This window comes from Thunnus albacares, chromosome 8 (assembly GCF_914725855.1).
Source record: "Thunnus albacares chromosome 8, fThuAlb1.1, whole genome shotgun sequence".
In the NCBI taxonomy this organism is placed as follows: domain Eukaryota; kingdom Metazoa; phylum Chordata; class Actinopteri; order Scombriformes; family Scombridae; genus Thunnus; species Thunnus albacares.
This window is the reverse complement of record NC_058113.1, coordinates 26596176-26611863: the sequence shown is the minus strand read 5'-3', so window position 1 is coordinate 26611863 and position 15688 is coordinate 26596176. Positions and strand designations below refer to the sequence as shown.

Sequence of the window (15688 nt, the reverse complement as noted above, 5' to 3'; positions counted from 1 at the left end):
GTAAAACTCTCACTATATAATGCCAAAAATACATTGTCAGCAAGATAAATCAAGACTGTTTTCCTGGCAACAGTGTCGTTTTATTATTTATGTTAAATGAAACATTTGTGAATTAACTCATAACCACATCTATCACATAGCAGCAGTGGACTTCACAGTACATTATTTGCCCCTGAAATACAGTGAATCGAAATTATAAAGTCTCCCAAAATAGAAAATATTTAAGAAACATCTTAGAGTTGTACTTTGGTATATGACTTGATTACACGAACTTAGTTACTTTCATCCTCTGCATGAAAAATCCAACCCAGAGGACAAATGAAATAACCTGACGTGGCAGATGGTTTGTTACACAGAACCATCTGAGAGGTCGTCCTTGGAAACTGTTTGGAAAAGGGGAGGCACTTTAAAAAAATACTTTTGGATGAACCATCTGTCTATCACCATCTATCACTGTTTAACCTCAACCAATCAGATCAATGAACCATATGACGTAGTAGGAGAGCTGTTGTTGAAGCCAGTTAGGGGAAGAGCAAAAACATCTTTTCCATCGACAAAAGCCTTCAGTGCCTTTCTTTGCTCTTCTTTCAATGAAGACATACTCTCCAGTTCTGATATTACTGATGCTAAAGCAGCATCTACGCTAACCTCTTTTGAAGCCGCCATTGTTGTTTTGAACAAATAGTTGCTTCTCGCTGTTGTCACATCTAAACCATGCCTGTAGCTGCCAGTAGCTCCTCATAGGATGTGTCGAACGCAAGCGCATGACTTGACAAAATGGAATCTCATGTGATCTTGTGACATTGGGAATCTAGCTGCCTTGCAAGGTGACAAATGATATGCAAACATAGGCAATGTAAACAGGATAATATGAATTTGGTTGTTCCCTGCTTAAAAAAGATTGCTGTTTGGCAATTTCTTTGTCGAAAATCTCAGGTATTTTAGCATCCATGAACACTTAAATATGACTAAAAAAGGGTCAAATTGATCACTGTGACGAGTGTCAAACTAAAATGTGAATGAAAACCGATAGCTGCGTAAAAGGTAGACCTTCAATTTAAAACTCAATGGCATATTTTAAAAAATGACAAGTCAAAATGACATGTCAAGTAGATTTGTAGATAATGGTCAAAAATATGCAAAACCATTGACTGTCCTTCAAGTCGGAGAACAGAGCAATCAGAATCAAAGACAGTGAGGATGGTTGAAAACCTGTGGCTCACTCAGCTTTGTTGGACCAGCCTTATCAGTGATATTGAAGCCAAGCTGGCAGCGACACCGGGAGGACGTCATCACTTACCCCACCAGCCTGGCAGACAGTGGCACTCCCCAGTGGTAGCTTGGCAGGCATCGGCATGAACACAATCACACCTCTTCAGGCAGCCTGGCCCAAACGTGCCCATCTGCACATGTGAACAAATGCCAACGGGCAGAGAATTGTCAGGGGAATCTCTTCAACATTCAGCCAGCTCAGTCAGAGTCAGACAAAATACTACACTGGCAGTGTGTTGTAGTATAGACAGCCTGGCGGGTTGGCACAGCAAAGACAAGAGGAATACACATCCAAAAACACAGATTAAAGCATACAGAGTGTGAGGTAAGGGATGAAAAGCTGGACGACACTTTTACAGGCTGTCCAATCACAACTGACATGTTCTGTATAATTATCACCCTTATGATTTGTGTATTAGTTTTATCAAAGATAACACCTCATTTGTCTACTCAACTTGACATAGAATAAATATATGGTGCATTTTTCTTATCTTCTAGCGTTGGTCTTATCTTATAAAGTGTCATGTATTTTTATGCAACACTGTGGCTTAAGCCCAGGACATTTTTCGTAGCTTTGGGAGACAAACAAAGAGAATTAATGGGGGAATAACTCCTTCCATATACATCAAAGTGACGCAAGTTTAATTAAATATACCTTTTTTTTAGATTTTATTGGTGGTTGTCTGCATTTTGAAGATGACTGGCTGTAGGTAAGAGTTTACCCACCTTAGAGTGATTTGTACTATGAGGGTTAATTATTACGTTTCTGAACATATAATGGATTTGAGTTTGGATATTCTGGTTTGTGATTATCTGATGGATCTTTAAGTATCACCTTGGAAACAAATAAATTAAGCTAAAAGGTCTTAATCAGGCACTCACCGGGCATGATTGGTCACAGCGCGCCCCCTGCCAGCCGGCTGTGCAGGTGCAGGATCCATCTGCAGGGTTACATTTTGCCCCGTTGGCACAGTGGCAGGTGGCATTGCAACCTGGGCCCCAGGTTCCCTCAGAGCAGGGGGCCGAACAGTCCAGCCCTCGCCAGCCTGCAGACATACGAAGGACCGTCAGCCATGTTAAACTGGTTACATGGTTGATAAAAGGTTAACAGGTCAAAATTTGACTTTCAGACACATTTCCTCTTCATCAGTGTCTGTCTCTGTGTAAACTTTTTACCCTCTTTGCAGAAGCACGTCCCATCGATCGGTGAGCAGTCGACAAAGTTCTCGCAGGAGCATTCAAGGGAGCAGTTCTTGCCGTAGGTGCCACTTTTGCATGGATTCTCACAGTGAACACCCTATAATAATAAAACATTAACCTTAATAATAAACCCTAGAAGGCAGACTAGATGAGATATTGACATTACACATACAGTACAATTAAGAGGTTACATGTTAGATCTGAGAGCTATTGTTTATCAAATCAAGACATACTCAAGGACTCACCGTAAACCCGGGGGCACAGTGGCACTGGCCGGTGGCACTATCACACACCCCTCCATTCACACACAGACACGGCTCCAGGCAGCCATGACCGTAGAAACCGTGAGCGCAGGTCTCATTACAGTACAGTCCTGCCCACCCTGGCTGGCATGTGCACTCTCCTTTCATTGGGTGGCAGCTGGTCAATGAAAACAGAAATTCATATGATATAATCACAGCAAAAACACAATGGAACTGCTGACTCTGCTTAAGAAACACACACACACACACAAAAGAACAAACGAAACAAGAAAATAACTCTCTACTACGATAAATTACATCTATAATTCATTTCTGTAAGCTGTGAACAATGTATTCTAATGGGTCTGTGGATATTTGTAGTGAGGGAGATATCAAGCCCTGTCTGAAAGAGGAAAGCCACCTGCAACTGCTGTCTTCAGCAGTTCACAGATCTCCTCCCAGTTGTTTTATGGACACATACGTACACAACGAGTTCATCAGGCCAACCAGGTGTTGTGGCCTTGAAAACATACTTGGACCTCACAAAATTGAGATTTATGCCTAATAGGATGTTTTTCTAATAGTATGCTTCATGTTCAGAAGAGAAAAGTCTTCAAGGATGAGGACTAACTGATGACTTTGGCAATTATCTTGGGTAAATTTTCCCACCATCTACCCTAAACTCTGCTAAACAGGGGGACTGGGACTGGGGCCCATTTCACAAAAGCAATTTGCGAGCACTGCTTATGCTCAGTTTGCAAATAGTGCCAGTGCCCCGTTTCATGAATGTTTGCCACCCACAAATCGCTGATGAATTTGTGTGCCCTACACTCCTCTCGCATCCTCATGAATGGGTCTGAAGTATAGTGTTTCTTTTGAATAGTTAAATGTGTCAAAATTAATGTAAATGATCTCGTGTTGCAAGTCATTTGGTGAGATGGGCCCCAGGCCCCCGAGGAGCTGTGAGCTACGATCTATATGGGGATACCTGGCTAGCTATCTCATGAGAAATTGTGCCTCAGTAGCTCTGTTCATTGAAGTTTAATTAACTCGACCAATGAGATGATTAAATTCTGCCCCCAGATTAGCACTCACTGCCTCAGATAAATACTTCCATAGCTTAAATCTTCTCCAGACACCCACTCACCTGAGTGTGTGTTTGTCTTGACAGAGACATGTGCGCTCACAGTGCATGCCATATTTGCCGTGAGCACACATCCTGTCTCTGCACTGTGGACCGCTGAAGCCCGGCTCACATAGGCAGCCTCCATCAATGTTGTAGCAGCGAGCGCCGTTAGCACAGTCACACACACCTTTACAGTCCTGACCGTACGTGCCCACAGCACACTCCTCATTACACCTGAGAGCAGAAAGCAGAAGGTTATATAGATACACAGAAGAGCTGGACAAATAGGAAATAATGCAGGAGTCTGTTGTTGATTCGCTCGTGAACCACAAACCAAATCTTAACGTCCATTTTGTATTGTGGGTAGCCAGTATAATGTTAGACATTAGGCTGTATTTGTCACTCATGTCTGATAAATAGTTTTTACATTTTTTAATGTTTTGCAGTTTTACATAAAGACACAATAGGGCTTAAATCGACAACTGTTTAAAGGAGGGAGAAGACTTTACCAGACATCATGACATGAATGGGCCTATAGGAGGGCCCCAAGCACAAAGAAAGGCACATACAGGCACATAATCGACACTTTCACACATTACAACATACACACCTGTTACCAGTGAAACCTTTGGCACACTGGCACTGTCCAGTTTCAGGGTCACATTTGCCCCTGTTGTGGCAGACACACTCGTTAGCACAGTTTGGTCCAAACTTTCCCTCTGGACAACGTTCTGTGCAAACTTCACCCTGCAGAGAGATAAGGAAAAGCACACCGAAAAGGGATAAAGACAAATGCAAATGACAGTGAATGCATCACTGCAAATACTGGAATGAGATGCCAACACAGCAACTTTTTTACAGTTAAAAATAATTGGTTTGCTAGGAGTACAATCATGACTTGTCTCACACATGTCTCCCAGAAACAAAGAATTTCTCATGATGAGATTTTCACATTACTGGAAAAGCATCTGCATGTCTCCAGAGATGACAGGTTGCCTTCAAAATGTCTTTAGAAATAAGTAAGTGTTTTTAAAAAAAAAAAGACTTCTTGTCCAAATTTGGGAGCCAACTGGAATAAAACACATGAGCTAAGACTGAATTTAAAATCTGGCGACCTCCACAGATAACAGCAGAGTCAACATGGGCTTCAACTTGAAAACGTACCGTCCATCCAGGGGGGCAAGCGCAGATCCCTTTGCCCTTGCAGATACCACCGTTCTGGCAGGAGCATCGTGGCTGGCAAATCCTGAGACACGCCTTCTCACAGCTGGGGAAGAGGATGGAGTAGATGCTTAATAACAGTATAATAGACCACTTAGTCGAAAACAATCCACATGTCCAGGGACATTCCTGAGGAATTGAGTAAATGTTTTTGAACTGTTTTCAATGCTTTCATGAAATTAGGTATTAAAGCATCAGTACAAAGGCTGAGATATTGATGTCACTACTTCCATAGCTTAAAAAATTGGAAGTCATGTAACTCTACATCCAAAATTGCTCCAAAAATGACCTTCTAGACAACAATTAACAATGCAAACAGCCCATCCTCCTAAACTACTCTGAAGGAAAGTAGTTAAAAAAAAGTAGATGGAAAAAGGAGAGAGCAAAAAAAAAATATATAAACAGTAGCTCCCTCATTACTAGACTTGGCATCATCACTGCTATCCATGCTTTATGGAAGACATCAGCATGGTTGGAACGTGTCTTTGACCAATCAGATTTCTTGGCTGAAACTACGTGTTGTACAGTGTTGGGATATTATATTTTCTAATGCACACTGGAGGTAAAATAACATGGATATACTTCAAATATACACAATTCATCAAGGAGTTTTATCTCATAATCACTGTTGCCAAGCCCCCTTTTTTATGTAGCCCAATGTGGTATGTTGTGTTTTCACATTGGCAGTATTAACAGTTTCCACTAATATCTAGTGGGGAAGAATTTTCATTCCTTACTCATCCTCAGGGGCATCTGAAAAACAGGGCGTAACAGATGACTCATGTAGTATAACATACATAAGGGCCTTTTTTTTGCCATATTAAAATGTAATAGTAGGATTGGTGTCAGACAGACCTCCTGAGAAAATTAATGAAGATAATGATGATAATAATGATAAGGAAGAACTACATCAAGTGCCATATGATCGTTTCATATGAAATAATTAACAGCATCTCTTAGGTCTTAAAAATGTCTTATACCAAAAACAATAACACTTTTTAACAGATTACATTGTCAAATTTCCTAAGTATGTAACATGTGGTTTAAGCCCTCGCTCCACTCAGCAATGTGTTTTGCTTCATGTTCCTTCAGTCGGATGTTTGATCTTCACTGTGAATGATGTCTTTGCAGATGTTGACACTTGAAGGCTGTTTTCACATTCATCAGCTGAAGAAGGAAAGTTTCTCTGTGTTCATCAAAGATGTGAGTAAAAGGCTCTGAACATACTGTACACTAAAAATGGACTTCTTAGTGAAGTAAGAGACATCCTGAATAAAGCAATTAAACAATAAAGCAATGAAAAACATTTGCATATTCTCAGATTCTGGATTTTTAGGTGTGTCTTAACTTTTGTACTGGTACTGTATATCTTCTGGAGGGAATCTTTAAACTCAGATTTAAGGTGAGGACAGAGAAACTGTCCCCCTTCTTCAGATGAATGTGACAACAGTCTTTGAGTGTCAAACTCTGCATGTACATCATTCTGCACAGGTCAAACATTCAAGTGAAGTAACAAGAGGCAAAACACATTTTTGAGTAGATGGGGGTTTAAATGATTTTTACTTTATTCATATATTCAATAGTATTTTGGAATGCATGTCCTCAGATACTATTTGAAGATGTTATTGGTAGCGCACTTACAAAGTCCCAGTGAATCCGTCCCGACACAAGCACTCTCCTGTTGCTTTATCACAGGATCCTCCAGTCCCACACTTGCACCTCTGCATGCAGCCCTTCCCGAAGGTGCCAGCTGGACAAGACTCTTCACAGTAGCGTCCTAAGTACCCGGGTGGACACTGACATGCCCCCTTGACAGGATCGCAGAGAGCTCCGTTCTCGCATTTGCACTGCTGACTGCAGCTGGGGCCCCAGTGTTTGTCATTACAGGCTAAAAGGTAAAAGAACAATAATTCTTGAAAAAAAAAAACAAATTACAATTTTAAAAGTTTTGTTTAGGTGATTTGCTTTGTTTTCTGGATTTCACACTTGCATAAGACATAAAATCACTTTTTAAAAACATGTTCCAAACATGATCCAGAACAGTTTTTTTAAAATCACCTTCCACATTTCTGCACTTAAACAGCTACGCACATTCACACCAGGGAGCTTCTTACTCTCACTGCCCACATTTTCCAGCGATTCAAACCAGTCAGCTTCCAGTAATACTGTGGGCCTGCTTCCCTAAACATTGAGTCAAACCTATTCCATGCGAGGAAATAAAAACACTTACGCAAAATAAGATTACGCATGATTACTCTAACTTGCATACAGTGCAAGTATGGCGATTGAGTCACTTTTGTTTTTTCTCATTCAATTTTCCTTCCATACACCATGGTGTACACTTACAGTAATACATGATGTCATGAAAAACAAATAAATAGAAAGAGATTCGATTAAATTTTGCAGCGTAGAGATGAAGAACAGAACACACGCAAGAGAGGAAGAGTGCTGCTTAGGGGTACATAATGTCTCTTCCACACATTCATGTGGATCTCGCTCATGCTTCCACATCCAAATCTGCCCCTTTAGCTCAGGAGTGTTATATTACCAACAAAAAATTTCAAATTGGCAGGGAGATTTGCATGGAGCTCACAAGACGGACGAGTTTTAAATGGTTAATTTTACAGAAGCCTGAGGATTAGCTCTGGGGGTGGTTAGCGTGCAGTGGAGATTCGCACAAGGTTTGGATTTCAATTCATGATTAAGAGAGATCTCAGTCCACAGGGTCGCGTTATCATGTTATGAGAACCCAGATTGGTCATGCATGCATTCTTCAAATTTCTCATCAATAACTCCAACTGTCTTGGACATCATGGAGAAAATGTGATATCCGATAGGGCTGACATCACTGATGGATGGGCGTCAGTTATCTTCTCTCAAGCTAAAAATGGTTCCAACAATTTCATGATGATTTCTATGAATCATCTTTTTTTTTAATGGTGAGCGACACATTTATGCACACAATCAACTGTTCACCGGAGCCTGAGATACACGTCATATGTGTCCCAGTTTTTCCCCCCTTACCTTTGCCTCTGCTGCACATATGTCTTGCCACAGCTTTGAAAAGCACAAGCACTGCTTTGACAACTACACAGAAGGTAGAGTAGAGCCAAATTTGGCTTGGAGCAAAGCACACTGCCATGGACCGTAGTGTTTATTGCACTAACTCGGAGCAGGACCCTTGCCTCTTTTGTTTAAATGAATCATAACTTCACTTGTTCTCTGTGTGGGCATTGGAGAGAGGGTCTGCCGGACTGTGTCACGTTGAGTAATGAGAAACTCAGCTGCAGCAGCAATTTCAGTTTATACAGACATTCTCCAGGACAGCAGAGGAGATTTACTGAAGGGTCTACAGGGCTGATATGGCCAGTGGATGAGTGAATGGATGAAATTTACCAGATTGGATGTGTGATCTTTGAGCAACTGTGCTAAAACCATCTGGCAGAGTCTGAGCCCTCCACTGACCAATATCAAAACTCATCACATCTGTTTGTTTATCTGCATGTAAACATACATCTCCAAGTTCATGATTCCTCTAACAGTGCTGTTGAGTTTGTTTACCTTTATCAAATATGCTGACCTTGGCCTAAGTGTGTCCAACTTCATCATTGTAATGACGTAAGAGCAGAGATCAACCCAAAATTGCCAGAAGTTTGTCATTTGACAACAAAGGAGCATTCATGGCCAATTTTCCTTCAAAGTGTTTGCATATTTGTATGTTAGTTCAGAGACCTACAGCATGTTTTATTATTTATGTTTGATTATTTATCACAGTAACACAACAAATGTCAATCACCCTGAAGCACAAACCACAACAGAAAATTCATTAATCATGACATTTACACACAGTGACATTTTCAAAAACACAAGTTAGCCTGATCAGTTACAAAAATCCTGGATTTTGTGGTCAAAGAAAAGCCCCTGTTCCACAAACCATTGAAGTTTACTGAAGGTCTGTGTCTGTTACTGTAGCAACTGATGCCCTAAAATGAACCTGTTGTATGGAGGGTTCACCTGATTGTGACCCCTGAGCCCCAGGCTAGGTTTCAGGCTTCTAAATTTTAACTTCAATTCTCATCCATGGGGCTTAACAGGTGTTACCGATTTCCAACCAGAATGAAACACAGCATTTTGTTCCTTTTGTCAATTTGTTTTGTTAAATATCATCTGGATTTTTGTTGAGGTTGCACTTACAGACCTCAATAATATTATCAGTTAACATTAGACATGTAATTATCAGTAAATTGCATTTAGCTGTATTTAAATTGTTAGAGTATATATAAATAATATTAGATTTAGAGATTTTGCTGCTGAGTTAACTAATAACTAAGAATTTTACAGGTTTTTATTTTACAGAACACAATGTTTTAATCAGCATGTCTATGTGTGTGATGACCACTTGTGTGAACTTGTGTTGTGTGTTAATATATAATGTGCTCTCAGGTTTCCGTTCAAAAGAATCTCAATGAGACTTCATGAATAAATTAAGTTTTACTAACTTTTAGCGACAGAGATATGAATACGTATCCACGCAGAGCATCAACAACACAACCTCTACAGTGATACAAACTAGTATCTGTGATATTGCAGGCATGTAAACACATTGATTGACACACACTTGAGAACTGGCAGCTCTTCACTGTTAATAAGGAATGCACTGATATGGTGGGAAAATTCTTCTTTTTCCCCTGTGTATTGTCAAAGCAGTAGTTTAGGTTTTGCTTGTGTCCAAAATCCACATAATCTTCTGGACTTCTAACCGGACCTCACGGCTCATTTTTAGTTCCAGCTCTCTTGGTTCCTCTATCAAAATCTGCTATAAAACAAAGCTTACGTAAAGCAAACACTACTTTGACATGGCACTTTTTTAGCTCCCAATGAGCCACATTCCTCCCTCTCTCTTACTTCAATCATTACCTGTTACCACTATATTCCTATTTTTCAGTCTCTTCTATCTCAACTCTCCCCCCTCCTCGCTTTCAGTCTCCTTCTTTCCTGTATATGGTGAAGAGTGTTGAGTACACTTCCCCCTCCTCTCTTCTAGTCTCCATATTCATGGGCAAACAGTCCTAAGAGTATTCAGTTTGAAAACCTCAGGCCCCTCTCCTCTTTCCCACAGTTAGATAGCTCAACACACAGGCATCCAGGAAGTGTTGGGTCTTATTCTGCCAAAAAGACTCCATTATAGGACAATACTGTGGAGCCAAGGCTGGAAAGAGAGAGAGAGGAGTGGAAGACAAGAAAAAGAGCAGAGAGAACGGGTGAAAACAAAGAAAGAAAAGAGAAAACTGAAGTGAGAGGTCGGGTAGAGAGGGAGTGTAAGGAGAGACGGAGAGAACTGCAAGAGTGAGAGTGGGGTAACATTTTCCATTTCCCTTTCCCATCATCCCCCTGTCAAGGCATCAACCACTACCCGTTAAAGCTAATTCCTTCTCTCTGTAGAGGAATAGGGGGAAAAATGAAGGAGGGTTGTGTACTTTTGACCCAGCTGAGCGCGATGAAACGGGCTGAAGGTAGTGGAAACTTCATTTCAGTGAGGGGAACAGCAGCCCAGTGAAATGTGGCTCTGGTTTCACACTCCACATTGTTTGGGCGATCAAGTTTAAGGAGATTTCATACAAACCAAACAGCGTTAGACTCACTGCTCTGAATTGGTGCCTTTAATTACTATTATATAACTATTTCTGCTGACTTTATTTTTGTAAAAAAAAAACCATCAGTGAGTAGAAAGAGCAGATTTAATGTCTCTATCTTAACTCTTTTTAATGGACTATAGCTATTTTCAGTATATGAAACAGTATTTAACTCAAAACATATGCTCTTTCTTTTCTTTGTCAGAGGTTTTTATCTTTATTGCACTTGATTGTTTTATTCATACTTTAGAGCACTTTGCATAATTATGAGGAAAAGCTGTAATAAAAATGATGACTATTACTGTCAGTGAGAAGTAGAGGTGCAGCTCGGTGTCCTTCTGGACTAGTAAACTGGTTCCTGGACTGAGGCTGACATTAATGACTCATTGCTGTGGATGTGGTAATGTTCCCTTGCTGTTTCCATTGGAAAGGCCTCCTGTGTGTGTGATGGAGAGAAGTATGTGAAGATCAGCCACTTGACTAATGTCCAGTTGTCATTTCCTGTTGTGTATGCAAAGTTTATTTGCATGTGTGTGTGTGTGCCTTGTTAAAAAGGAAAAGAAATAAGAAAGAGCAAAATATCACCAGGTTCTAAAGGGAAGGAGGAAAAGCAAACTGGAGAGACAGAGGATGAGGAAATGTCTGTAAGCGAGGGGAAAAAGGCTGCCTCATACCGCTGGAACAGTCGCTGCCCCGCCAGCCTCCCTCACACTGGCAACGGTCTGGAGCGACACATCGGCCATGAACACACTCCTTGGTGCAGCGAGCTGTTGACGAGAGACAGAATTTGTAACAGACCCGGCAAAACCTGCCAAATGTGTTCATTTCAACTGACCTAGATGCGTTTCCACATGAATAACTATGTAAAAAAAACATTTATTCATGCAAGGCATAGTGATCTTAGAACTGTCAATGTTTAGGCTGGGTCCCTTTTAAAAAAAATCTTTTTTTCAGTAGGTTTGGTCAGGTTTGCATTTGTATTACTACCACATAGTAGTGGGAAAGCTTTTGGCTTTGTATTTTGCCTGCTGCCTGCTTGTGACTGCTTTCATTGTATATGTCTAATTTCTGTTTTATTAATGTGTTTGTCCGTCCTTGTTACTTTTCTTATGATTTCATTTAACTGTAAACTGGATGTTGCTGTAAAAGTAGTTTTATGTCATATTTGTTCTTGTTACCTGTGTTTTTGCTGTTTTTTTGTTAATTTATTGTGGAACTGCAGTGTGGAGTCCAAAACAAATTCCCCTAAATAATGTATATCTTGAGGCTCAGCCAACCTGTATAGATAAAGGTTTAATAAATAAATAAATTGAATGAATTTTGACATCTTTGCTCATGTGTTAAAGGTATACTATGCAGGAGTTTCCTAAAAAAAAACAGACAAAAATAATCTTTCTCAATCCTCATTTATGACCCACTAGAAGTGTGTGGTGATGTACCCCACCCTCTGCCTGTATTTTCTTATTTTCTTATTATTTTGCTGTGTTTGGGACACTTCTGGGTGTTAACCTTTGGGCAGTGGGCGTGTAGCTCCCAGCCAATAACAGCGTGCAGGGTGTAAGGGCGGGACTCTAAAAATGTAGTGACCAATTTACATTGCTTTCTCTGCTCTCTGTCTCTGTGCCATGGATGCATAAAGAGCTGCAGGTCTGTGTGTCTGCTTGACCGAGGGCGGGGCTGAGCTAAACACAGAGCAGAGAGGCCATAGCAGACAGGATTCACACAAAATCTGGCAACGCAGCACCTTACCACAGGCTTAACCGTCGTGAAACAATCAGAAAATACCATTCTATTCAGCTGATTCACGACTATGTTCTCGCCAGCGCTGCTCGCTCCCTTCATTCACTCTCTAGCTCACTTGACCACCACTGCTCTCTCTCTCTCCCTCTCTCTCGCTTGCTCGTTGATCCGGGGAGGAGGGGCCATCTTCGAACGCTGTGCGTTTACAAACACCAACCAACATATCCTGCATAGTATAACTTTAACTAGTTTTCAAATATGTGGATGAACATCTGCTGTGTGTTTTTACCAAATCATATTTTGTTTGTTTTTTTGTTTTGTTTCTTTTGGATTAGCTGAGCTATTATCTATCCAAGTACCATCTGGCAACTGCAGAAGTACCCCTGGTTGGGAATCACTGATATAGGACGTATAAAAATAGTATCACAGATGTCTATCAGACCAGTAAAAAAATTGATAACACAAACCCACTAGTTCTTTTCCGCAAGATAAAACACCAACTGAAATCTGAGTTTATTGACTTGGTTTCAATCACAACTTTTTTGTCATTTTCCTTTCAAATTACATAGATGTAAATTTGTTCATATTTGCTTTTTGTAACATTTCCAAGCAGTAACTATGTATGTCCTGTTAGTGTAATGTGTGTTTTTTATGTTCTTTTAACTGTGAAGCACTTTTTATAAGAGTGCTACATTAATGGCTATTATTATTATTATTATTTAAGACCATGTGCCTCTTAAATCTATTTCAAAGCTGCACTGTTGAGTTTTTTTTTTTTTATTCAATCAAAAATCCATTCAGCTGAATTGCATTCTTTCCCTGTAAATTTATTCCACCCATCATAAACAGTGCGTGAGCCAGCCTAACAGCTGGGCTCAACCGTATAATTGAAAGCACGGCACCAGTCTTAGATGCCATTCAAACTGTCAAGGAGCTTCCTCTTTTTAGAAAGCGAGTCTTTGAGTTGCGTTCGTGCCAGCATCATAAATGGTTCAGCTATTAATTATCTTAATTCATACATGCATTTATGACTGAGGACCAATAATTCTGCCAGAGATTTCTTCATCTTTGTTACACTAGACAAGTGTTTTCAAACCGCGTGCTACTGACGACCATGTGCTGTATATGCACATGTTTTTTTTTTCTTCCCATCCAAACACAAACAATAATTTCAATGATTATTTTCTCCTCTCTAGTTGAAGGTGTGGAGGCTGGAGATTTGGGGGATCTAAGAAAAGGCTAACATGTCATCAAATAAGGGAGGTAAATATAATTAAATCAAATTATACCTATTTAGAAAGTAAAACAAAAACACTGATATAAACACTGAGATATTTCAATTATAAAACTCAAAACATCCATCAATTAACTTCATCGTGGCTTTTTTGATGTCAGTCAGTAAAACCAAAGGCTTTTGTGTTTTGGCTACAAAAGAAAGTATCAGTATCACAGAAGACTGCCGCAAAAGGTGGGTTAACAATAAGCAACCAAAAATGCATATTGTCTCTGCTTGGTGAAAAAAAACATTATCTCCAAAATGTCAGCTTTTCAGGCAAGACGCACAGCAACCCTGTTATTACCATCATACGTTTCTGAAATTATCCAGCGATGTATGAGAAGGTTTGTGAATTGAAGGTAGAATTTTCTCAACCAATATGAGACTATGCATTGTTCCACTTTGTTTATAAGCATCACCGCTGACTATCAGCAATAACAATGTGTCAGCTAACTGTTGACAGCTGCATGAGATTGGTTTTTATTTTTACTGCTGTACCCACACATTTATTGTTGAGTTTAACTGCCTAAAATTGACAATTAACTTTAAGGTAAAGTACTCAAGAGGACATATCATGCACGTTTCAACTCCTTATTTATCTTGAACTGGCCCTTTATGCAGCCCCTCAATTCAGCCTCTGTCTGAAACTGGCATTTTAGCTCCTGTCTCTTTAAGGTAGCTCCTCCTGATGAGACACTTTGTTTTGATCGGTTGGTTCCTGGGACCTGGCCCTCGGCAGACTTCCAGTTCCTCCAGAGGCTACGTAAACAAACAATAGCAGTTGGATTGCGCTTCTTTTCTGCATTCTTTACTTGTAATGGCGACTTCTTTAATACATCTGTACACCTCAAACTTTAAAGCTTTGACCATGTTTAACATAAACATCCGACACTTTAACAGTATATAAATGACAGAAAATCACAAAAAGCAGATTATGTCCCTTTTAAAAGTACTTAGAGTTAAGGTTTGAATTGGTATTAGGTATTCTGCTATTGGTATTAGGTATTCTGCTTGGTTTGTTAGGATGATATATGATAATTTAGTCATGAATCAAATCCATATGTAGAAATGTTTTTTTCCCTGCAAACTGTTTTGATTTTGATTTATACATAGATTACAAAACACACTGAATTCAAAGAATACCAAGTGAGAACACGTGTTTCCAACATGATCACAAGATGTTAAAAGACAGACACAAAACATGTAATGTAAAATTAAACAATAAAATCTTAAGATCCAAAATGATATCAGTAAAAACTAAACCCAAAAATAAATATCCATACCAAAACACCACAAATACAAGAAAAAAAACAACAATTTCATTAACAATAATCACCTTCCTCCAAAAATAAGCCCTGACCTGACCTCAAAGTACCTCTTCTTTTAGACAGCTTGGTTTCAACTTGATATAATTTTGTTTCTACATAATTTATTCCATGACTGCACACTGGCTCTGATGTTATTGAAGGTCATAGTTATGTGTGAGTATTCAGGAACATAATGATGTTGTTCATATGATGTAGTGTCAACCCTCAGCCACGCCTCTGAATTCATCACTAACAGATGATTTGTTGATTAAATAAAAGTCGTCGAAATTATGTGAAAATGAAATTATGAAAATTACCAACAAGGGAGTGTCTGGGTTTTCACACAACGACAGCAATACACAGTTTCGAGTTCAAAATTCCAGCCAGAGCAGCCAGTACATACAGTGCATTTTCAGCATGAGAAGCCTTGGGGAAAGCGAACCCATAATTTTGGTCATTCTTGTGTCATGCGCTACCCATATTGACTACAGTATGCACATTGCATGGAAAAAACAGCTTACTGTTAGTACAGAAATGTGATGATGTTATTCTCCTCAATATTGTTTCTCTTGCAAACCACAACCATAGAAAACATTTAGTTATTTTGCTTGAATACTGCTGAAAATATTCCTCCATCATCATTATATTCAAGCATCACCTTACTTTGTGGT

The 15688-nt window shown here is 39.7% G+C and overlaps 1 protein-coding gene across 2 annotated transcripts in view; it reads right to left on the bottom strand.

Annotated features, from left to right (window-relative positions):
- The window catches only part of pear1 (platelet endothelial aggregation receptor 1), a 52758-nt gene that overhangs the window by 8935 nt on the left and 28135 nt on the right, over positions 1-15688 (bottom strand). For both annotated transcript variants that reach the window (XM_044358157.1, XM_044358158.1), the window contains exons 5-13: positions 11369-11461; positions 6703-6949; positions 5005-5107; positions 4451-4587; positions 3862-4074; positions 2718-2892; positions 2449-2569; positions 2155-2318; positions 1301-1403 (exon numbers count right to left, since the gene is read on the bottom strand). In XM_044358157.1, coding sequence (XP_044214092.1) covers positions 1301-1403; positions 2155-2318; positions 2449-2569; positions 2718-2892; positions 3862-4074; positions 4451-4587; positions 5005-5107; positions 6703-6949; positions 11369-11461 — 1356 coding nt within the window. The remainder of the gene's footprint in view (positions 1-1300; positions 1404-2154; positions 2319-2448; positions 2570-2717; positions 2893-3861; positions 4075-4450; positions 4588-5004; positions 5108-6702; positions 6950-11368; positions 11462-15688) is intronic.